The sequence below is a fragment of the Rhinolophus hipposideros genome (genome assembly GCF_964194185.1).
Source record: "Rhinolophus hipposideros genome assembly, chromosome: 9".
NCBI classification, from domain to species: Eukaryota; Metazoa; Chordata; class Mammalia; order Chiroptera; family Rhinolophidae; genus Rhinolophus; species Rhinolophus hipposideros.
Genome location: NC_138055.1, coordinates 33,571,295 through 33,596,290, shown reverse-complemented (window position 1 = coordinate 33,596,290; position 24,996 = coordinate 33,571,295). Strand labels below are relative to the sequence as shown.

At 35.7% G+C, this 24,996-nt stretch overlaps 1 protein-coding gene across 4 annotated transcripts in view; it reads right to left on the bottom strand.

The window, feature by feature from the left end:
* SLCO1C1 (solute carrier organic anion transporter family member 1C1) overlaps positions 1-22,807 on the bottom strand; it is a 64,060-nt gene extending 41,253 nt beyond the window's left edge. For 2 of the 4 annotated variants that reach the window (XM_081059548.1, XM_081059546.1), the window contains exons 1-3: positions 22,494-22,807; positions 18,042-18,195; positions 16,766-16,907 (exon numbers count right to left, since the gene is read on the bottom strand). In XM_081059548.1, coding sequence (XP_080915674.1) covers positions 16,766-16,907; positions 18,042-18,170 — 271 coding nt within the window. In that variant the 5' untranslated portion in view covers positions 18,171-18,195; positions 22,494-22,807. Of the gene's footprint in view, positions 1-16,765; positions 16,908-18,041; positions 18,196-22,493 lie in introns of those variants that run through there. The other 2 variants (XM_081059547.1, XM_081059549.1) reach the window with 2 other exon arrangements.
* Positions 22,808-24,996: the final 2,189 nt, after the last annotated feature.

The window sequence follows — 24,996 nt, the reverse complement described above, 5'->3', positions numbered from 1 at the left end:
TCATAAGTTAGAGAACTTGGAAAAAGTCATCAGCATAATTAACTGACTATACCTAAAGGAATGAAAGTACAATAAGTCTGGTAATATTTTGTTTTGACTAAATTGTCTCCCCACCATCATACCCATCATTTAACTTTCTTTCCTTGAATTTGAGATGACTGCTGAAATTGTTTTCATACTCATTACTTTGACCATCTCATCCCTTTGTCAAAATGTTTTAATTACCAACCCTTCTACCTTGTTTTCACCTACTCTAATTACTTGTTCTTTTAAAGTGTTTTATCTGTAAATCAAATTGTAGAAATTTTCCTTTAGTTGCTTTCTTAAATCTTTGCTGATTTTGAAGTAAACTATTACTGTTTCTTCATTTACTAAAGTTTTCTACTGAACATACATTACATATTTTTGCTTTAGCTGATATTTCCTATAGAAAGAGTAAAGAAAATACAACTGTACCTCACTTTAAATGAAATCAAATTCTGAAACTCATATTTATATAAATAATTCCGTACAATTTGTTTATATACTTTTTACAAAAATATAAGCTTCAAAATAGAAATAAAAATATATTCCAAGAACTTCAGGAACACATCCACAACCTCATTGTCTACTCAAAATACAAATTTTATGAACTATGAATATAGTTCATCTATCTCTTTTAAAATATAGGTATCTATCTCTTTAAAAAAAATAATTGAGGGATAGTCTTGAAGGTGGGAATTATGCCTGTCTGAAATGTCTCTAAAGAAGCATGTGGTCATCAAATGGCGGCGTGAGGTGAGCCTCTGTAAAGCTCCCCTGGAATTTACAACTAATCGAACAAAAATAACTCCACAAAGGACTCCCTGCACAGCAGACAGGCAAGACGAAGAAGCCCACTACTGAATTCACCTAAAGGAGGGCGAATCACGCGAGCGGGAAGGAGGGAAGGGAGAAGTGCAGAGATGGAGCCGCGCGGGCGCAGGACACAGACCTAGCTCAGTGCTCCGAGCTCGCTGCATCCCGGAACTACCGCAGCTGCGGGAGAGGGAAGAACTCGGACTGCTAGGGCTCCACTTATGGCCCACAGGGCTGAGGGGGCAGCATATAACACGGCTGAACCCAACGCTCACAGCAGAGACCTTGGAGAAAAGACTGAGGGAAGAAAGCTGAAAATGGTGGTTTAAGCCCTCTGAGCTTAAGCCCTCTGAGCAGAGCTTAAGCTCTGCTGAGCAGAGAACAGAAGCCTTAGGCACTGAGACTAGTGGTCCCCTCCCTACCCTCCCAGAGTTCGCCCCACCCCCACCTGCCTGGTGCTAGAAGAGGAACAGTAGCAGTGTCAAATCAAAGGAACAGAATATTTGCTGTTCTGAGAACTGTGGAACGCAGACACAGATTTGCAGCCCAACTAGTTCAGGCAAAGGGGAGGGAGCTGTGGAAGCAGGACCAGCTGTGGTGGTGGTTGCCACCATTGCTCTGGGCCATCTCTCACAGCTCACCTCATCCCTGGCCCTACCTATCTGTGCAGATCCCTGAAGAAGTAAACAGAACTGCTGAAACATATGAGCTCTTAACCTGGTGCAAGAAGAGGTTTGGAACTTCAAAAGCTCTCCGCATACCCACACGGACACTGCACCATGTGACCCAGGCAAACTATTAACAGAGGAAAAGACTGTCTCCCCGGGAATCACCCCATTGTGTGTGAAGCTGGAATAGTGCAAAGAAAACATAGCACTATCTTGTATGAGAGAGAAAAAAGGCTGCAGTTGGAGAGAAAATAAAACATTCTACCAACAAGTACTGGAAAACAAAAGAAAGACCCCTTCCTATCAACCTGTTGCAGAAGCCACTCCTGTAGATGTCTAGAAAGAGAAATAACAAATCAGTAATTGCCATGAATAACCAAGGCAACAAGACAGCTCAGAAAAAAGTGAAACGTCTCCAGAAAAGGAACTTAAAGATATGGAAACATCTGACTTAAATGACAGAAAATTCAAGATTGCAGTTCTGAAAAAAACTCAATGAGATGCAAGAAAACACAGAAAGGAAGTTTAATGAAATCAGAAACACAATCAAAGAACAACATGAGCATTTTACAAAAGAGATTGAAATTTTAAATAAGAACCATATAGAATTTCTGGAGATTAAGAACTCTATAGAAGAAATTAAGAATGAAATAACCAGTTTAGGCAGTAGAGTTAACCAAATAGAGGAAAGAATCAGTGACATCGAAGATAGAAATCTGGAAATTACACTGATGGAAGAAAAAAGAGACTTGAGACTTAAAAGAAATGAAAGAACTCTACAAGAACTTTCTGACTCCATCAGAAAGAGCAATATAAGAGTAATGGGCATACCAGAAGGAGAAGAAAGAGAGAAGGGAACAGAGAATATATTCAAACAAATTGTTGAAGAGAACTTCCCAAATTTGTGGACAGAACTGGATCCTCAAATCCAAGAAGCAAATAGAACACCTAATTACCTCAATTATAACAGGCCTTCACCAAGGCACATTGTATTTAAGCTGTCTAAAATCAACCACAAAGAAAGAATCATCAAGGCAGCCAGTGAAAAGAAGACGATAACCTACAAAGGAAAGCCCAATGGATTATCATCAGATTTTTCAGCAGAAACTCTACAAGCCAAGAGGGAGTGGAACCAAATATTCAAACTATTTAAAGAGAGAAATTATGAGCCAAGAATAATATATCCAGCAGAGATATCCTTTAGATATGAAGGAAGAATAAAGACCTTTCCAGACATACAGAAACTGAGGGAATTTTCTAATACACGACCTGCACTACAAGAAATACTAAAGGAGGCTATTCCACCACCATCAACAGGGACGATTTGTGGCAACCAAAACATAAAAGGGGGAGAGTAAAGACCTGAACCGGAATATGGAAGTGGAGAAAGTAAGCCTGCTGAAGAAAACGGAATACTCTAAATATCAAACTTTCTTTTACATAAATTTAAGAGTAACCACTCAAAAAAATCCAGAACTGAAAAATATACTGTAATAAAAGAAGAAACAGAGGGAAACATTATAGAATACTACCACACATAAATAATAGACAACAACAAAAAGACAAAGAAACAATGCAGACACAGTCTTACCAGAAAACTAAAGATAGAATGACAAGAAATCCTCACATATCAATAATCACCCTAAATGTAAATGGACTGAACTCACCAATAAAAAGGCACAGCGTAGCATATTGGATCAAAAAACTAAATGCAACCATACGCTGTCTCCTAGAGACACATCTCAGCTACAAGGACAAGCATAGACTCAAAGTGAAAGGGTGGAAATTGACACTCCCAGCAAATGGTACCCAGAGAAAATCAGGTGTAGCCATAATGATATCAGATGAAACAGACTTCTGGGTAAAAAGGTAACAAGAGACAAAGATGAACATTTCATAATGGTAAAAAACTATACAACAAGAAGACATAACAGTCATCAATATTTATGCCCCCAATCAGGGAGCACCAAAATATACCAAGCAACTACTAACAGAACTAAAGGGAGAAATTAACCAGAACACAATTATACTAGGGGACTTAAATACATCATTGACAGCTATGGATAGATCATCCAAACAGAAAATAAATAACGAAATAGCAGCCCTAAATGACACATTGGATGAAATGGACATAATTGACATATATAGAGCACTTTATCCTAAAACATCAGACTATACATTCTTTCTAGTGTACATGGAACATTCTCAAGGATAGACCATATATTGGGACATAAAATCAGACTCAGCAAATTTAAGAAGGTTGAAATCATGACAAGCATATTCTCTGATCACAAGGCTTTGAAATTGAATATAAACTGCAAAAAGAAAGCAGGAAAAAACACAAATACATGGAGATTAAACAACATACTTTTAAAGAAAGAGTGGGTCAAAGAAGAAATTAGAGGAGAGATCAAAAGATCCATAGAAACAAATGACAATGAAAATACATCCTACCCAAATTTATGGGATGCAGCGAAAGCAGTTTTAAGAGGGAAATTTATATCATTACAGGCCTATCTCAAGAAACAAGAAAAAGAAACAAGAAAAATCCCAGATAAATAGCCTCATGTTACACCTTAAAGAACTACAAAAAGAAGAAGTGAAACCCAAGATCAGCAGAAGAAAGGAAATAACAAAAATCAGAGCAGAACTAAATGAAATACAAAACAAAAAGACAATAGAAAAAATTAATTCTACGACAATGGAAGCAAGAATGTACGATGGGGTAAAGACAGTCTGTTCAATAAGTGGTGTTGGGAAACCTGGACAGACACATGCAAGAAAATGAAGCTGGACCACCTCCTTACACCATATACAAAACCAAATTCAAAATGGCTTAAAGACTTAAATGTAAGATCTGAAACCATAAAATATCTAGAAGAAAATATAGGAAGAAACTTCATGGACATTACCCGGAGTAAGATTTTCACTGAAATATCCCCTCGCGTGAGGGAAGTAAGAGAAAAAATAAACATGTGGGATTACATCAAACTAAAAAGTGTTTTCACAGCAAAGGAAACCATCAATAAAACAAAAAGGGATCCTACTGTATGGGAAAAGATATTTGCCAATAATATATCTGATAAGGGATTAATATCACAAATCTATAAAAAACTTACTCAACTCAACTCCAAAAAAACAAACAACCCAATTAAAAAATGATCAGAGGACTTGAGGAGACATTTTTTCTAAAAAGGACATACAGAAGGCAAGAAGACATATGAAGAAATGCTCAACCTCACTAACCATCAGAGAAATGCAAATAAAAACCACAATGAGATACCACCTCACTCCAGTCAAAATGGCTATCATCAATAAATCAACAAACAACAAATGCTGGCATGGATGTGGAGAAAAGGGAACGCTAGTGCACTGTTGGTGCAGATTAGTGCAGCCACTATGGAAAACAGTATGGAGGTATCTCAGGAATCTGAAAATGGAACTACCCTATGATCCAGTAATTCCACTCCTAGGCATCTACCCGGAGAAATCCAAAACTCCAATTCAAAAATCTGTATGCACTCCTATGTTTATTGCAGCACTTTACACAATAGCCAAGATATGGAAACAACCGAAATGCCCATCGGTAGATGTCTGGATTAAGAAGCTGTGGTACATTTATATAATGGAGTATTACGCAGCCATAAAGAAGAAAGAAATCTTATCATTTGCAGCAACATGGATGGATCTAGAGAACATTATGTTAAGTAAAATAAGTCAGAAAGAGAAAGACAAGCACCATATAATCTCACTTATATATGGAATCTAAAGAAAAGACTATGTGAATGAACTAATCAGAAACAGTTTTGGGGACACAAAGAAAAAAACCGAGAGTTGTTAGATGGGTGTGGGGGGGGGTTGGGGATAAGGGGAAAGGTGAAGGGATTTGGAAGCAGCTGGTAACCACAAGATGGCCTCAGGGTTTTTTTGAAAATTAATTTGGGGAAGGTATTCAATAATGTTGTAAAGATTTTGTTGGGTACCAATGGACTTGCGTCCTATTTGGGAGACCACCTCAGGGATACTGTGGATACCTGATCATGGCATTGTACACCAGAAGCTAAACATTAATGAATGCCAACTATAATTTTATATATATAATGTGATGGTTCAGTGTGAGGTCGGAGGGATAGTGGATGGGGGGAGGGGGGTTCACAGTGTGAGGCATATAAATGATGAACGTCTAAGTATTACCTTGTCTTGTACACCTGAAACTAATAAATAAATAAAAAAAATTAATGTGACAAAGAGCTGGTTCTTTGAAAAGATTAACAAAATTGACAAACCCTTGGCTACCTCAGTAAGATAAAAAGAGAGAAGACACTAACAAAATCAGAAATGAAAAAGGGGAAGTTATCATAGACACCACAGAAATACAAAGGATCATCCAAGAATACTATTAATGACTATATGCCACCAAATTCAATAACTTAGAAGAAATGGATGAGTTCTTAGAAACATATAGCCTTCCAAAGCTGAACCATGAAGAACTGGAAAATCTAAACAGACCGATCATCAGTAACAAAATTGAATCAGTCGACCAAAACCTTCCCAAAAGCAAAAGTTCAGGACCAGATGTCTTCACTAATGAATTCTACCAACCTTCAAAGAGGATCTAATACCAATCCTGCTCAAATTCTTCAAAAAATTGAAGAAGAGACAGTACTCCCTAACTCATTTTATGAGGCCAACATTACCCTGATACCAAAACTTGTTAAGGACAACACACAAAAAAACTACAGACCACGATCTTTGATGAATACAGATGCAAAAATCCTAAACAAAATTCTAGCAAATCGAACACAACAATGCATTAAAAAGATTATTCATCACGACCAAGTGGGGTTCATCCCGGGGACACAAGGATGGTTCAACATCCACAAATCCATCAATGTGATACATCACATAAACAAAATAAAGGACGAAAATCATATGATTATATCAATTGATGCAGAAAAGGCATTTGACAAGATACAACATTCATTTATGATTAAAACACTTAATAAAATAGGTATAGAAGGAAAATACTTAACATAATAAAGGCCACATACGACAAGCCCTCAGCTAATCTCAAAATTAATGGTGAAAAACGGAAGCCCTTTGCTCTACATTCAGGAACATGACAGGGCTGTCACCTATGACCTCTGCTTTTCAACATAGTGTTGGAAGTCCTTGCCAGAGCAATCAGGCAAGAGAAAGAAATAAAAGGCATCCAAATTGGGAATGAAGAAGTTAAATTATCACTCTTTGCAGATGACATGATGCTATATATAGAAAACCCTAAAGACTCTACGAAAAAGTTATTAGAAGCAATCAATGAATATAGTAAAGTTGCTGGCTACAAAATCAACGTACAAAAATCCATTGCATTCTTATATACTAACAATGAAATCTCAGAAAAAGAAATACAAAAAACAATTCCTTTTGCAATTGCAGCAAAAGGAATAAAATACCTAGGAATAAACTTAACCAAGGATGTGAAGGACCTATATGCTGAAAACTATAAGACATTTTTGAAAGAAATTGAGGAAGACACAAAGAAATGGAAAGACATTCTGTACTCGTGGATTGGAAGAATCAACATCGTTAAAATGGCCATATTACCCAAAGCAATATACAGATTTAATGCAATCCCCATCAAAATCCCAATGGCATTCTTTAAAGTAATAGAACAAAAAATCATCACATTTGTTTGGAACCACAAAAAGACCCCGAATAGTCAAAGCAATCTTAAGAAAAAAGAACAATACTGGAGGTATCGCACTCCCTGACTTTAGCTTGTACTACAGGGCTACAATAATAAAAACGGCATGGTATTGGCAGAAAAACAGACACATAGACCAATGGAACAGAATTGAGAACCCAGAAATAAAACCACATAAATGTGGACAGATAATTTTTGACAAAGAAGCTAAAAACATACAATGGAGGAAAGACAGCCTCTTCAATAAATGGTGCTGGCAGAATTGGATAGCCACCTGCAAAATAATGAAACTGGACTGCTCTCTGTCACCATGTACCAAAATTAATTCAAAATGGATCAAAGAGTTACGCATAGACTTGACACAATAAACTGCATTGAAGAAAACATAGGTACTAAACTTATGGACCTTGGGTTCAAAGAGCATTTTATGAATTTGACTCCAAACGCAATGGAAGTAAAAGCTAAAATAAAGGAATGGAACTATATGAAACTTAAAAGCTTCTGCACAGCAAAAGAAACCATCGACTAAATAAAGAGGCAACCAACTGAATGGGAGTTTTTTGCAAACAGTGCCTCCGATAAGGGGCTAATATCCAAAATATACAAGGAACTCATGAAACTCAACAACAAAAAAAGCAAACAACCCAATTGAAAAATGGGCAGATGATCTGAAGATACATTTATCCAAAGAGGACATACAAATGGCAAATAGACATATGAAAAAATGCTCAACAACACTAATCATCAGAGAAATGCAAATAAAAACCACAATGAGATATCACCTCACCCTAGTCAGAATGGCTATCATCAACAAGACAAATAGTAATAAGTGTTGGAGAGGCTGTGGAGAAAAAGGAACACTCATACACTGTTGGTGGGAATGCAGACTGGTGTAGCCGTTATGGAAGGCAGTGTGGAGTTTCCTCGAAAAATTACGAATAGAATTACCATATGACCCAGCAATCCCTTTCTGGAGTATGTACCCAAAAAATCTGAAAACATTTATACATAAAGACACGTGTGCTCCAATGTTCATTGCAGGTTTGTTTATGGTGGCCAAGACATGGAAACAACCAAAATGTCCTTCAATAGATGAATGGATAAAAAAGTTGTTGTATATATACACAATGGAATACTATTCGGTGGTAAGAAAAGATAATGTAGGAACATTTGTGATAACATGGATGGATCTTGAGAGTATAATGCTAAGCGAAAAAAGTCAGACAGAAAAAGCAGAGAACCATATGATTTCACTGATATGTGGTATATAAACCCAAAACAACAAAAGAACAAGACAAACAAATGAGAAACAAAAACTCATAGACACAGACAATAGTTTAGTGGTTACCAGAGGGTAATGGGGGTGGGGGGAGAGAGATGAGGGTAAGGGGAATCAAATATAGGGTGATGGAAGGAGAGCTGTCTCTGGGTGGTGAACACACAATGGGATTTATAGATGATGTATTACAGAATTGTACACCTGATATCTATGTAATTTTACTAACAAATGTCACCCAATAAATTTTTTAAAAAATAAATAAAAATAAAGAAGTAAATTAGTTAAAAAAAAATTTAGAAACTTGGCAGCTCCTAACAGTTTTTGACTCCATGGGTCTGGGGGCAGGCCAACGAATCTGTATTTTTAACACTAGCTCAAATGTGTTAAATGAGGTGTCACCTGTAACCTACTTTGATAAATATTGCTTGGGGTATTACATATCAAGGGGCTTCAAAGTGTTAGCTGTTTTCATTTGGAATATATAGTTTTTAAGAACTGCAGGGCCTATAGAGCAAGACCTGTCATTCAGTGTTAGCTGATGGGTGGATTAGATGAATGTTCTTCTCCGTGTTTCTAATTTTGTATCACGAGTGTGTTTCCTTCCATCTGTAAGCAATCATCTAATTTACTACTGTTTATACCCATTGCCAGCTTTAGTCAAGTGAAAAAGAGCAGCAATTTGTATAGCCTTGAGGACAATAATGATAGTGAGAAAAGAAGACTGCATAGTGGCTGTAGCCTATACGGCTCCAGGGAGAATTAACCTCCTTTTAATTTTAATATTTAAAAAAATAAAAATTTAGTGTGAGATTTCTCATTTGACATTTAAGTATTTAGTTGAAGAAATTTTGTATCACATTATATTGATAATTATGTCTATACTTTTGTTAATACGTCACAGTAAATAAACCAAATTAAAGTGAAAGCTGACTTTCAATTTATAAATAGTATGCCCCCCCCACGATCCCCACGTCCCACACAACCAACACCTCACAATAAAGAACTCAGTGTTTACAGCCTCTTTCTGTGTTACATTAGTGGATATGTCAAATACCACATGATAACATTTCAGCATCTGTGATATTTATAGGAGTGTCCTCTTCCTTTACTTAGTATCCTTTCTGAATTCTCAGAAGAAACATTTGGAAAATAAATGGTGATAAATGATCCTTAAAAAACTGAATTGGATATCAAAATTATCTCACATCTACCATCAACTAGCCTCACAAAAACCAACAGGTCTAGAGAGTTTTAAAAATATGTTTTACCAAACTTTCAAGTGTAGTCGCACAACAGCCTAGCCAACTGTCCCTTCATGTCTTTCCTTAAGGAAAGAAGAGTCTGTGAGATTGTGCCTTTCTGGGACTCTGTTCCATCCTTGTGTTTACACATTATGTCTCTCTGTCTGGTACCCAAAAGATGGTTTGCAGCCAAAGACGGGTAAGATATCTCACGGGAGATACAACCTAAGCCAGGCGGAACCGAGTGGGGACCCCTAATGAGCTACCTTAAAAGAATAAGGGAAGGGGCCTTGCCTCCCCTTCCCCCTGCCTAGGAAAGTCTGTTGCCGGCCCTGGCTTTTCCCTTGCAGCTGTTTGTGAGAGAAGTCATGAGGACAACAAAGATCAGTCCTCTCCACTTATCTCTACGGAGTTGTTACAATATGAGAGACTTGACCCTGAGAAGGTACAGACCTTAGGTAAGACATCATGGGAACTTGGGTGCTTCGGTTTGAAGGTTAAAATAATTGGCTTGGGATGTTTCTATAACGTGATAAGTGAGTCTCACAAACTGTGCCCAAAACACTGCTACTCCCTTGTATACTTATCAATAAAAGCCTCCAATCGGCTTTATTCAGGGCTCCAGTCCTCTGAGACTGAGAGACCCCTGGCCTTCTGAGAGATTTAACAGCATTAAGTCTCTGTTTCTTTCTTAAAAACTTAACCCAAACCGCCCCTTCTCGCCTCCTCACTGCCCTTGTTGCGCGGGACGCGACATTCAAGTAATAGATTCTTTCTCTCTATCTCTCTCTCTCCACACACACACACAGTTATATATATATATATATATGTATATATATATATATATATATGCATATATATATATATGTATATGTATATATATATATATGTATATGTATATATGCATATATATGTATATATGTATATATATGTATACATGTATATATATATAATAGTATTTTAGATAACGGAAAACTATCCAACTCATCTCATAGGACTAATATGCCTTTGAAACCAAAACTAAACAAGGACAAAGATCAAGAGAAGACCAAATATAGTTATTCCAGGAGTACAATGTTACCACCAAAAAAAACTATTAATTAAATCACTATATTAAATGATGAAAGGAGAAAATTGCCATGGTTGTCTTAATAGACAAAGAAGAGCATTCAATATAATTAACCACTCATTTATGTTAAGAAAAAAACTCTGAGAAAATTAACTTTTAAGGTGTATCTACCAAAACCATAGAGCAAACATATTTCTTAATGGTAATATTTTAAAAGCATTTCTATTAAGGTCGGATATGAGAAAAGGATGCCCATTGTCATTGCTTCTATTCACCATAATACTAAAGGCAATGTAATAAGGCAAAAACAAGAAGTAATAGATCTAAGAATTTGAAAGAATGATATAAAATTGTCATGTTTCAGACAATATAATTGCCTAGTCAGGAAATTCTATGGCATCTATAGACAATCAATTAAAATTAACCAAAGTTCAACAAGGTTGTTGCATACAGATAACATTTAGAAATCAATATTGTACCTGGATGGTACAGCCTACTACACATCACGGTATGTAGTACAGCCTATTTCTTCTAGGCTACAAAACTATACTGCATGTTACTGCACTGAATATGGTAGGCAACTGAAACACAATTGTAAGTATTTGTATATCTAAACATTTCTAAACATAGAAAAGTTACAGTAAAAATATAGTATAGAAGATAAAAAAAAAATGGTATAGGGCACTTACCATGAATGGAGCTTGCAAGACTGGAAGTTACTCTGAGTGAACGTGAAGGCCCAGGACATTACTGTACCCTTCTGTAGGCTTTACAAACATTGTCCCCTAAGCCCTCCCTCTGCTTCCTCCCAACAGGATCAGAAATAGAACGTGGTAGCTGTCAATGCTGCCTCACGAGCAGGGATGTGGATTGGATTCATTAGGCATATTGAGGAGAAACTGGCTGGGTAAGGTGTAGGTCCCGTAATAGTGACTGTCAGGAGGGAGTAAAAGGTGGCCTGAGGATCAGTAGGAATTAGAAATCAAAATGGAGAGATAAAGGAACACAGGATTGTCATGGTAATCTGGTTTTGGCTATTGCATGTTGGAGCAGTGTTCAGTAAAGGAACTTCATGATATTCATAAAAAAGATGTTTAACATGGAGAGGTGTGAAACAGAGGACTCAATATTTTGACTTTGAAAATTTGTTTTTGGTTCCATTGACTCTCTTCAGCACAATGGGCTCACTCTGGCATGGAATTAATGGGAAAAAATTAAACTCATATATGCTTTATATCATTACAACCTGAAAATATTTTCAAAGTAGAGGGACAAGCTGGCTCCACATTAGCACAGGAAGATTTTATTAAAGTGGAAGTGACTTTTAATAGTTGTTAAGGTAGCTTGTGTGGATCTGGGTCCTTGTAAAGGATTTAGGTCCTCAACATGAATTTACAGCAATGTACTCAGAAGACCATGAAGCTCAATCTGGGAGGGCTGGATATGTAGTACTGGGGGGATAGGCTCCTCTCTGCTGAAACAGGTCAGTGGCTGACTGACTGAGATGTAGTCTGTGCATTCAAAAGTGAGGTGGTGCGAGTAAGAAGGAATCTATTGCCAAACCCACACATATTGCTACAGGAAAAAAAAATCTACATGAACCACATATCCTTCCTTTTTTTTTTTTTTTTTACAGGAATTTTAACTCCATTAAAATCTTATGGGACCATTGTTGTATATGTGGTCCTCAAGACAAAATCAGCACTATGCAGTGCATGTCTGTAAATAAATGGAAAGATATTCCATCTTTACGGTTAGGAAGACTCAATGTTGTCAAGAAGTCAGTTCTTCCCAACTTGATCTCTACTTTCAATGCAATGAAAATCTAAGCAAGTTCTTTTGTAGATACTGACAAACTGATTCTAAAGTTAATATAGAGCAGCAAAAGACCCAGAATAGCCAATATAATATTGAAGGACAAAGTTGGGCGACCCATACTATAAAGCCACAGTATATAAAGCCACAGTAATCAAGACTGTAATATTGATTGAAAAATCGACAAATACATCAATAGAACAGAATAGAGACCCAGAAACAGACCTACATAAAGATAGCTAACCAATCTTTGACAAAACAGCAAAGTCAATACAGTGGAGAAAAGGCAGTCTTTTCAACAAATGGTGCTGAAACAACCAGACATCCATAAGCACAAAAATGAATCTAGACACAGATCTCACACTCTTCACAAAAGTAAACTCAAAATGGTTCAGAGACCTAAATGTAAAACACACAACTATAAAATTACTAGAAGATAGCAGGAGAAAATCTAGATGATCTTGGGTTTGGTGAATTTTTAGATGCAATATCAAAAGCACAATCCATGAAAGAAATAATTCATAAGGTAGACTTCATTAAAATTTTCCGCTCTATGAAAGACAATGTCAAGAGATCGAAAAGAGAAATCACAGACTTAGAGAAAACATTTGCAAAAGTTATATCAAATAAAGGACTGTTATCCAAAGAACGTAACGAACCTTTAAAACTCAATAAGAACACAAATAACCTGATTTTAACAATGAGCCAAATACCTTAAAAACATGTCGTCAAAGAAGATACAGATGGTAAACAGAATACGAAAAGATGTGCAACATCATATGTCAGCAGGGAATTACAAATTAAAATGACAGTGAGATACGACTATAGACCTATTAGAATGGCCAAAATTCAGAAGACTAAGAATGCAAAATGGTACAGCTACTTTGAAAGACTGTTTGGTAGTTTATTATAAAACTAAACATATTTTTTCCCATTTGATCTAGCAATCATGCTCCTCAGTATTTACCCAAAGAAGCTGAAAACTTATGTCCACACAGACACCTACATATGGATGTTTATAGCAGCTTTATTCATAACTGACCAAACTTGGGAGTAGTCAAAATGTCCTTCAATAGATGAATGGATAAACTGTGGTCCATCCAGAAAATGGACTTATTTAGTGCTAAAAAGAGAGGAACGAGCTAGCCATGAAATGACATGGAGGAATGTTAAATGCATATTACTGAGAAAAGAAGCCAATCTGAAAAGGCTACATCTTATATGATTCCAACTACATGACATTCTGGAAAAAGCAAAACCCTGGAGACAGTAAAAATATCAGTAAAAAATTGCCAAGGGTGAAGGGGGACAGATAGATGAACAGGCAGAGCACAGGGATTTTTAGGGCAGTGGTATTCTGTGTGATACTGTAATAGTGGAAACATATCATTACACATTTGTTCAATCCATAGAATGTACAACACCAAGAGTGAATCTCGTGTAAACTGGGCACCCTGGATGGTAATGATGAATCATTGTAGGTTTATCAATTGTAACAAATGTGCACTCCGATGGGAGATGTTGATAATGAGAGAGACTATGCATGTGTGGGGGCAGAATATACATGAAAAATCTCCGTACCTTTGTTCAATTTTTCTGTGAACTTAAAACTGATCTAAAACAAACTAATTACAAAAATATCACGTTGAATTAATTGCATACTAAAATGTAAAAAACGAAACTTTTAAATATGTACAAGAAAATACATGGAAAAATATTTGAAACAAAGAATGTCTGGAAATATTAGGAGATCATGATATACGAGGTGTGATCACAAAATACGGTGAATGTTTAAATTAAAAAGAAATATTACGGTAAAAGACACATCGCCATTAATCCCCCTCAAAATATCCCCCCTTGTTCCAAACACACTTATCTCATTGTTCTTGTCACTTTCTGAAGTAGTTCTGGAAGTTCTCTTTCATGTCTTTCGTTCATTCTCCATCATGACAACTCCGTGTCACACATGGCTTCTCATACGGCAATTTCCACCAAATAAAATCATTACGGTGGGTCCTCATCACCTTATTCACTGGATCTGGATCCGTGTGATTTCTGGCCCTTCCCCAAGGTCAAAATGACCATGAAAGGTAAACGTTTTGAACCGATTCAGGACATTGAGGCAGCCACAACAGCGCAACTAAAGACACTAAAGAAGACTTCCAGAACTGCTTCAGAAAGTGGCAAGAACAACGGGTAAGTGTGTTCGAAGCAAGGGAGAGTATTTTGGTGGGGGTTAATGGTAATGTGTCTTTTACTGTAATAATTTTTTTATTCAAACGTTCACCGTATGTTTTGATCATACCTCATAGAAAACCTTTTAATTTCTTGGCAACTCTCTGTGGTTATTGAAGAAAAAAATCTTTATTATGAAAAAATACTTAGGATGAAATTGAGTGTCTACCATATATTAGATGATAATGCCAATTGATACAAAAGGATAAAAGAAATTGGTCTGCAAAAAAGAAGAGACAGTTAGAAACGAAGGGCAGGAATGGGTCCAGAATTCTCAGAGGAAGAAATGTGGAAATTAAGATTGTGGGCAAAGAACCCACATTTCTGAAAAACTATAAATTGCAAATAACTAGAGCAAACTTGTAATGTTTGGGGTAAAGATTTGCAGTCAAAGTAAGGAAACTTTAAACCATTTTAAGGCACCTAATTCAATAAATAATTTCTATCCTTAAAACAGTCTGAACGAATTAATATGAATTTGGACTCAGGGTCCTTTGTTACTTCCTGTCATACATTAGTTCCCACTAGCAAATAGAGGCTCTCAAGTTGCATTGGGACCTAGGAATCCAATAAAAAATCGGACCAGATTCTTTCTAAGTTTCTTCAACTCTAAAATGTTTTTATACTAAAATCTAGGGTGAGCAATAATGTATCACTTGATATTTCATTTTCTATCTGTTCAGTTATTTCTGAGTCTGATTATTCTTTTGAGTGGTACCAGCTGCCTCTTCATACATGTTGCTTCTTGTGATGCAGTGTGTCACCCTTACTCTTACTCTCCAAGGCTGTTCATTCATTTTAGGATCGTAGGTGGGGAAGGCATCAAGGGATAAGTTGACTATCCAGGCCTATCCAAGGAGTTCACACAAGACAGTGATATGATCAGATGGCTCTGACCATCTTTTCTACACAAACTTTGCTTCACATTGACTAAAAAAGCATCAGAATCATCTGCAAGCTTCTTAGAAATGCAGAATCGTATTTCCCTTCCCACAGAATCAGTATCTGCATTTTAATAAGATGCCTAGTCATTTGCATGAACTTTAATGTTTGATTAGCACTGTATCTGGATGTCTCATTCTGGTAGAATGATGAAAGATATATTTAGGAAGCAAACTCCTGAAGGCCAATGGTTAACTATTCACTCATTTATTCTTTCTGTGATATTCAGAGTAAGAACTGCAACATATAGTGTGAACTAAAAAAACTCATTGCTGAAGAGTTGATAAATATTCAATTCTTCAAGGAAGGACATGAAGCTGAAGCTAGAACAAGGAGAGATTTTACTACAGCATATATTTGAGTTTTTACAGTCATAAAGACTATTTTACGTTAACAAAAAATTAAAGCCTCTTGGTTTATCAATTCAGGAAGCTGGCTAACTCAGATTATACTCTTTAAAGTACTTAAAACAGTGACTAAGCTCACTTGGTATTTTAAATTTTAAGAGGGAGTCTACAGTCAGTTGCTAACCAGATACCTGAGAGTAGAATTTTTATTATCTGCTTTGCTCTACTGTTCTTTTAAAAGAATTCCTTTCTCTTCTTTATAGGGCACTGGGCAGAAACCCCCCCACTTTATGGTTTAACTCTTTCTGAAATCATTACAATCATTTGTTTTGTACAGCCTATTTAGATTCTTCCAACTATTGTATTACAGGGCTTTCAGGATATATGACTGTTCTGTAAAGACACTTCCCACATATTTTTAAACTCGAAACACTGATAGTTTCTCACCCTCTCCAGGAAAGTCTCTCATTCTGACTGGAAACTCTGAAATGTGTGATTCATATAGTAGTGAATATCTGGAAAGGTACTTTTGGTTGTTCAGAGAGAACAAATTGCAGTAAGGAGGTTCTTCAGTCATACCGAGAAGACGTTGTGTTTAAAAGTGAAATCGGGCATCTGTAATACCTACCAATTTCAAAACTACCATCAATAACTCCCACCAGTGAAGAAGGGATTTCAAACCTTCTCTCTATTTGAGTGATGGTGCTCTTCAGATAGCCTCCTGCCAGTGCTTTGGCAAAGTAAACAAAAGATAAGGCACTTAAGAACACCTGGAAAATATGACAGGTAACACTTAGTCTGACTTCTGCTTGACACAACTGGAAACTTAATAAACAAACAAACAAACAACAACAAAAAAACAAACAAAGAACAATGTAACAAGCTTATTATCATTGAAGATTTCATTCAAACACTGTAACCTCAAGCTCATGTAGATTTCTAAAAATTCAATTTCTCTTTAAAATAACAGATTTTCATTCAGAATGTATGTTGAATTTCTTTTTTCCTCCTTTCCCCAAAGGACATTCAAAGGAGTCTTTGAACAGAAGTTTCATTATATGGTAAAGCAATGAAAGGAAGGAGCCATTCATAGGTAAGAAAAAACAAACAAACAAAAAAAACCCATAAACCAAACACTTAACATCTTATCATAAGTCTATCCCTCATGATTGTGTGTTTCACAGTGATGGTGCAAGCACCTGCAGGAAACTTAACAGACTGAAAAAGTAGAACTACTAGTCCTTGTGTTTAAGTTGATATTCTAGTTAAATTTATACTCAAATTCTTATTCGATGAAATACATTTTTTTTGTATCTGGCTTATGTATTCGGCTAGACTTGGGTCTGTGTTAATATACCCAAAAGGTAGGTTAGCATTTATATGAAAAAGACATATATATTTGCTGAGTGAATGATTGGTACAAAGAATGAGCAGGAACTTGCAGTCACAAGGAGCACCATTTAAAAAGCCACTCCTCTGTCCCTAACTGTGTGGCAAGGAAAGCCAAATTTCTCATTTATAAAATGGGAATAATGTGGATGTTTCATGGATTAAACATTATAACTGTACTTAGTATAATATCTGGTACATGGTAGATATTTAATAAACATTAGGTTTTTCTTTCTCTCTTCTTTCCGTTTAGAAGGGACATTCAAATAAGTCAGGAGAATATTATTTAGCAATTTAACCTACATTTTCAGAGATTGCTTTCACTGCCTGACAAAATATGGTTATAATAAATTGATCTAAGATCACTTTTTTAAGAAGAAAAAAGAAATTCTTGCTCCTAGCTATATTGTATAGAAAATATCTAGATAGAAAGCCAAGAGCATTGGTGACACTTAATTCTTCATTATTGTTTAGCTCACCATTTATAGCTTTTTTACCATTTCATTCTTTGTTACCTTTAGTTCACCACAACATGGCTGCCTCTTCTTTGAGGAGGAATGTTCTGTTTTAAAGGAAGTGCCCCCAATAGGTTGCATGGAGTTTTTGCAGAATAACTGGATATTTTCTTTGGATGAAGTGTCCATTCTGAAAATGTTTCTTAACTCTGATCTGTCAACGTTGATTTGAAAAGTAAAAAGCAGAAAACAAACAAAAAAACAACATTTCATTCAACTTCACAGTTTATTAAATAATATTTTTATTTCACTGTAAATCACAACTCTGTAGACATAATTTGATGTGAAGATACCTTATTGTACCACAGTAAGTTGGCAAAGTTTTTCAATTAAAATTGACCAGGATGTTTGACTAACCAATTCTGCTATCATGACTCTGTTGCCAGCATTCTTTCTCAGTCCCTCCAGTTTAAGCCTCATTACGGCAAAGAATAAATTTAAATGTTGCCTTTGGAATAAATAATGAGGCAGAATTTTGTTAACTTTGTGGTCTTGCCAGCTTAAACTAGAAGCAAGCAGAGAAGGAAGAAGAGGAATTCAACCATTTGAATATTGCTTCATTGGAATTAGGTCTTTAAAGCCTGTAAATCTATTTTCTTAGCAGAATGTCTAGAAAAGATTGATGCCCATTGCAGCTATCTATAGCACACTGTGATTTCTATATGTCTGCAACACCCAAAGGCTTAAAATATGGCCAAAGAAAAGACCAATTTCTGTATCATTTTAGTTTGAAGAAATAGGCAGAATATACCGATGTTTGTGCCACAAACATAGATGCCACAAACATGTGGCAAAATTTGTGCCACAGACTTAGATTTAATTCAGGCAAAATTAGTTTGGGGCTTGCCTTAAAGTAAGAAAGATGGTCTCCCTTCCGATATTTAATTTCCCCCTCTCCCCGTCCTTACCAAGCCCTGGACAGGTTCACTTGTCTGAATCTATTTTATCCCTGTTGATATCAATATTTACATGTCTTAATCCCCATTTCTTTAGAATTCCACATGGCTCGGTGTCTGCCTGAAAAAATCATTTAAGTGAAATAATTCAAAATTAAATAACTTCTGAATCACGCTAATGTTCATCAGATAATTTGTTTCTATGTTCATAGAGATCTTGATCTTCCATATTCTCATCATACTAAGTAAAGGAATAATGTTAGGAGTAAAATTTCAAGTAGTTTGGTAGAAACATAGGTGTTTTCTACCTATGTGTATAATTACTGAATTGAATATCAGAAGAAAAACCTAACAGCTCAAAAGTGGAAGAGATTCCTCCAGGGAGTGGGAAATATGTCAAGAAAGGTGTGGCAAGAGCCTGGTTAGAAAAAAAAATCATTATTACACTTTTAGATTATTTGATTTCATAAAGATGCATAACTTTAACTTTTAAAATATGGACAAAGGAAAGTGAGTGAAACAGCAAAAAATTAAAACCCCAAAACTAAGTAAACAAAGAGATGATGATGCTAAACAAGATAAAAAACAAAAACACAAGAATACAGTACTACTGAGATATAATATAGATGTTTAGAAGTTTAAAACAAAAATAATATACAATATAGAGGAATACCTTTAAAATTTTAACAAAATTAATAACTTTCTAACAAATATTAATTACCTGTATTGACACAAACAAGAAAAGAAATATAGTCAAGGAAGACATTCACAAAAATACTCTAAAACTACTGTAGCTCTTAAACAAAAATAATAATAGGTGATGTAACAGGAGTGCTTTATCAAGAGATATACTTTGAGGAAAGATAGCAGATAATGACAACAGATGATAATAGTCTCTATTCATCTAACAACACTAGAATTACCTTGATAACAAAATTTCATTAAGATAGCCCAAAAAAGAAATCTAAACATGCTAAATCTAAACCAGATCACGTCTAAACATGCTAAAATCCTACATAAAATATTAGCAAATCAAATTAATTAATATTTTATGATTAAGACTTAAATTTAAAATGTAACAATATTAGGAACTATATTTATCTTAATCACCACATTAAGAATTCAAAATATTGTATATGTATATCAAACATCATATTGTACACCTTAAACAAAATACATTTTTTTGTCAATCATACATCAATAAGTGCAGAAAAACAAGAATTCAACATGAAAAATAAAATCCCAGTAGATGTAAAATAGCAGGTAATAAAATTCAACATCCATTCCTGATTTTAAAAAGACAAATTTTAAGAAACTAAGAACACTGAGATTCTTCTTTACCTATCTGATATCAACAGCCAATTTCATATATCCATTGAGTCACTAAAACTACTTTTCCAGAACAATGAAAATGGGGTTTGGGAAACATTGGGTTATACAATGTTAAATAGGTTTCTTTAGTACAAAACTGAGTACCTTTAATTGAACTCCTGGAGAAACCCTTTTCTTATAAAGAAAAAAATCAAAATATTTAAATGTCCAACAAATTATGGTATATTCATGCAGTGAAATCTTTTGAAGCTCTTAGAAATTAGTATAAATAAGAAAGTATAGTTATATAGAGCTATATAATTATATAGAGCTATGTTTTAATCACAGAGTCGGTTTTAAAAATATGTTTTACTAAACAGTATAAATAAAATTCTATTTATAAAAAAACACACATATATTCACATATGCATATGCACAGAAACAAAGCTTAAGAAACTTATTAAGAAAAGGTTAACGCTCATTTCTGGTTAATGACATTGCAGGTGATTCTTCAAAAATGTTTAAAAACATTTTCTAAAACAAACATCAATTTCTTATATGAAAAAATATATTAAAATATATAAAAATATCACTAAATGAGAAATGTATAAACCTGAAATATTTTAAAATATAAAATGAATATTATATTTACTAATATTATAGTTTAAAATGCAGTCCTCTTCCAAGAACTAAATTATATAATTCAAATTGACCTATTGTTTTAAGAGTTCAGATATATTATTTCCCATTAGACATAATATTACAGCCAATGACCAGAAAATACAAATAAATTGTTTAATAATAAAATCACTATCTCTGACACTAATTGTATCTCTTTAAAAGATTAAAAGGGTTACATTTAGAATGAATGCTGATGCTAAAGAGAAAAAAATCATGTTGAAATCAATATTAAAAACTTGAGACAACAAGACACATTATCTTCTTATATTTAGACATGTTGACACAAAAATCACTCTAACTAGAATTCAGGAGTGATAACAAATACAAGAGAACTATATCCTTTAGTTGATGTTGTGTTAGGGCAAAATGCCATCCAGCTTAAAATATTGACACTATAGTTTTCCTGAAAATACAATTTCATCTTGATGACTAATTTGCATATCATCTCAAGTATAGCATGTTTCAAGGAGCCTACAGTTCATGAGCATTGAACTTTTCATCTCTCTGTGAAAAGAGGCAGAAGAAGTTCAATGACACGAATGGAAAGATTCTCGGGGACTGCAGATGCTCTTTTTCTTTCTTTATTTGCAGTTGCAGAAGTAGAGCAAGAGTGCACAGTTATTTAGAAAGCTTGCATTTGGCAGATCCTTAATTTTTCTCCCCCTTGAACAGATTACTTCAGGAAAAAAGTCATAGCAAAGTTTCATCCAACACCCTGGGTTGGAGTATAACATTTTGGAGGCCAAAGAAAAATAAGCCAAGCAGGTTTCCTTCACTTTAGTTCAAAAAAATAAAAATAAAAATAAAAATGGAATGCTCTGTTCACATGGGTTTGAAAATGAATCCTCCGGTCTTTAAGGAGTTCAGATGGCCTAAGCAGGCTGTCACTGGAGTACATAAATGCACTGATCGATCCTCTGTGTCCTCATCCTCTGACAGAATGTCCAGCAATCAGCCTCCAAAGACTGCCACAAAGGGAGAAATGCAGTCACTTTCCATCACTCTCTTCTCTTAGTCATCTCACATGAGGAAAATGTCTCTTAGCTTGTCTTCTGGATTAGCTTGTCTTCTGGATATCAGAATCCCTCCCTTCAGGAGGGAAAATAAACTCATGGAACTTGCTAAGAAGGAAAGTGTTTTCTTTAGAAAGCTGATCCCCCCCAATACAAATAATTGTTTGTGTCAGATTCAAATTTAATAGGTACTATTTATCTGCCAGGTGATTTATATACTTTTGGCTAATCTTTAAAACAACTGAACAAGGTTAGCATTATAATTCCCATTTTAGAGAAAATGATGTGGCTCATAGCAGTGAAGCAACTTGTCAAAAACTACCCAACTAATAAGCATCAGAGTCAAAATGTGAACCTAGATCTGAGTGTATCCAACTTCTTTAACAAGTCTCTTCTACTATTTCCACCAACCTAACAAGGGGCCCAACTTTTATGGAGAAGTGTTATGGATAAGACACGAGTAGTGCAGAACTCAAGGGTTTATTAACCTCCTTTCTGTGAGAATCTCACATGATAGTCACAAAATAGGAAAACAGAGAACCAAATCTTACCTGGAGGTGAAAATCAAAGACAGCCAATTCCTCTCAATGTGCTCAGCAAAAGGCTGGACCACCTTCCACAGACTGAAAGGAAACTAGTGAATGCTACAGCAGCTCTGAGCAGTTTTGCCAGGTGGGGAGAGCCTGGATGGACACAGACAGAGCAGATTAGGGGAAAGAAAAGATGAAGGGCATGGTCTCACCCCTGGGCAATCTCTTTTCTTTCCTCTTTCCTCCTGGCCTCTTTTCTCTGGCAGTCGGCAGAGAACAGGCCACGCTGGCAAAGCCACTGACGTGCATCTCAGCTCCCAGGACACAGAAAGGGCTGAAGCCTTTGAGCCATTTCTTTGCAATTTGCTGCAAGTTTAAGGCCACACGTGATAAAGCTTTCTTTATGGGAGAGAGTGAAAAAAAGAAAAGACCACTTGTGATCTTACTTGCTGATTCCCAGAAAACACAGCTCTGCAGGGGGCAGAGGGTAAGGGAACAGAAGCTGGAGGAGGGACGGAAGTTTGTAACAAAGATCCCTCCTTCTCCTTCCAAGAAGTTTTTAAGCCAGCCGCTCCTTGAGGACATCACTGGGATCCTTCTGTTAAAAAAAAAAAAAAAAAAAAAAAGGCTCCTGGGCTAAATCTCTGCATGGTTTCTTTTCCCGTTGGGATTCTAGAATCTATAGGGACTACGTATCAGGCCAGGATCAAGACTGCAGAGTTCTCTCCAGAAAGAGTTAATTCTCAAAAAGACATGATCAGTTGCTCACATCAACAATTTGTGAGTCTTAATAATAGAAAAAAAAAAGAGAAAAACATTGATTTTTTGGCATTTGTTTATTCTATCTAAATTCCAAGAAAAGATAATTCCTTGCAATGAGAAATTCTACAATTCTAATAGATTACTTTTCTAAGAATACTATTTTAGAGGATTTTGAACAGTATTAGCTTTCATTAGGTTTATACTAATAAATGAATTTGCTACTGGAATTATCCAAGATCCATCACATTCTTAAGTGGCTGGAACTCTGGCCTGGTCACTTAACATTTCGGAGTCTCGACTTCCTCCTTTGTAAAGTAGAATTTTTATTAGAGAAAGAGAGACAGAGAGAGAGAGAGAGAGAGAGAGAGAGAGAGAGAGAGAGAGAGAGAGAGAGAGGAAGGTATCATCATTACAAATATAATTTCAGTTCACATAATGGTCAGGATTGTTAATCAATAATTAAATATTAGTATAAGCATATGTTACCATGAAAGAAAAAAAAAGAATGCAAGGAATATAAAGAAAATAATAAGTCTTACAATGAAGCAATGGTGTGTATCCAGACTCTGAAAGACCAAATATTTTATTTTAGCAATCAACCCAGCTTTTGCCATCATGAACAGTGAGCAAATATCTCCACAACTCTTACATTTTCAATGTATACAACAGATGGTTATTGATGCATTAAAGGGGAGACAGAGTTTACCAACCAAAAGTGCAAAGGACCTACTTTTCCTCACCAAAAATGCGGTTCTCCCCTGAGAGTGTAATTTGGTCTATTCCCAACTTACTTACCTTCACTCTCTAATATGATGCCTTTCTGACCTCTACTGTCTACAGTTAATATTACTATTTTGAGTAATATGATACTCATTTTACATGATATTCAGAGCCTCTCATATACAGCCTTGAATTGGATGTATCCTACTGTCATACGCTAGGTCAGGGATCAGCAAACTTTCTCTGTAAAGGGTCAAGTAATAAACACTTTAGGTTTTGCAGGCCATATAATATCTATCACAACAACTGAACTCTGTCATTGTGGTGTAAAATTAACCATACACGAATTAATCACAAATGAACGAGTTCCCTAGGGCTGTTGTAACAAAGTACCACACTGGGTGGCTTAAGACAACAGCATTTTATTATCTCACAGTTCCGGAGGCTAGAAGTCCACAATCAAGGTGTTGGTAGACATATGATCTGTCTGAAATCTGTAGGGGAGAATCCTTCCTTGCCTCTACTTTCCGGTGTTTGCTGACAATTGCTGGCATTCCTTGACTTGTAAAATCAGCCCTTCAGTCTCTGCCTCCATCATCACATGGCCTCTTCTCCCTGTGTGTCTTCTCCTGTTCTTAAAAGACATTCACCGTTTTGAATTAGGGACCACTTTAATGATCTCATCTTAACGAGATGGCATCTGCAAAGGCCCTATTTCCAAATAAGGCCACATTCACTGATACAGGGAGTTAGAAATTTAACATATGTTTTTTGGGGGACACAAGTCAACCTATAACATTCATATTCTCATTTCACTCCTTACCTGCGCTGAACTTCATGCAATCATTTTAATCACTCATATTCATACACTTACAATTCTCTTGTTCATCTATTAATTTTTTCTATATCACCAGTGAATTCCCTAAGCAAAGTCATTAGCTGATAATGATAGTTGGGAAATAAATGTTGAAGATTTGAGGAAGAAGTCATTCAGGAGAGAGGAAAAGTGATTGGGTTGTTAAAAGTTTTCCCTTAGCAAACC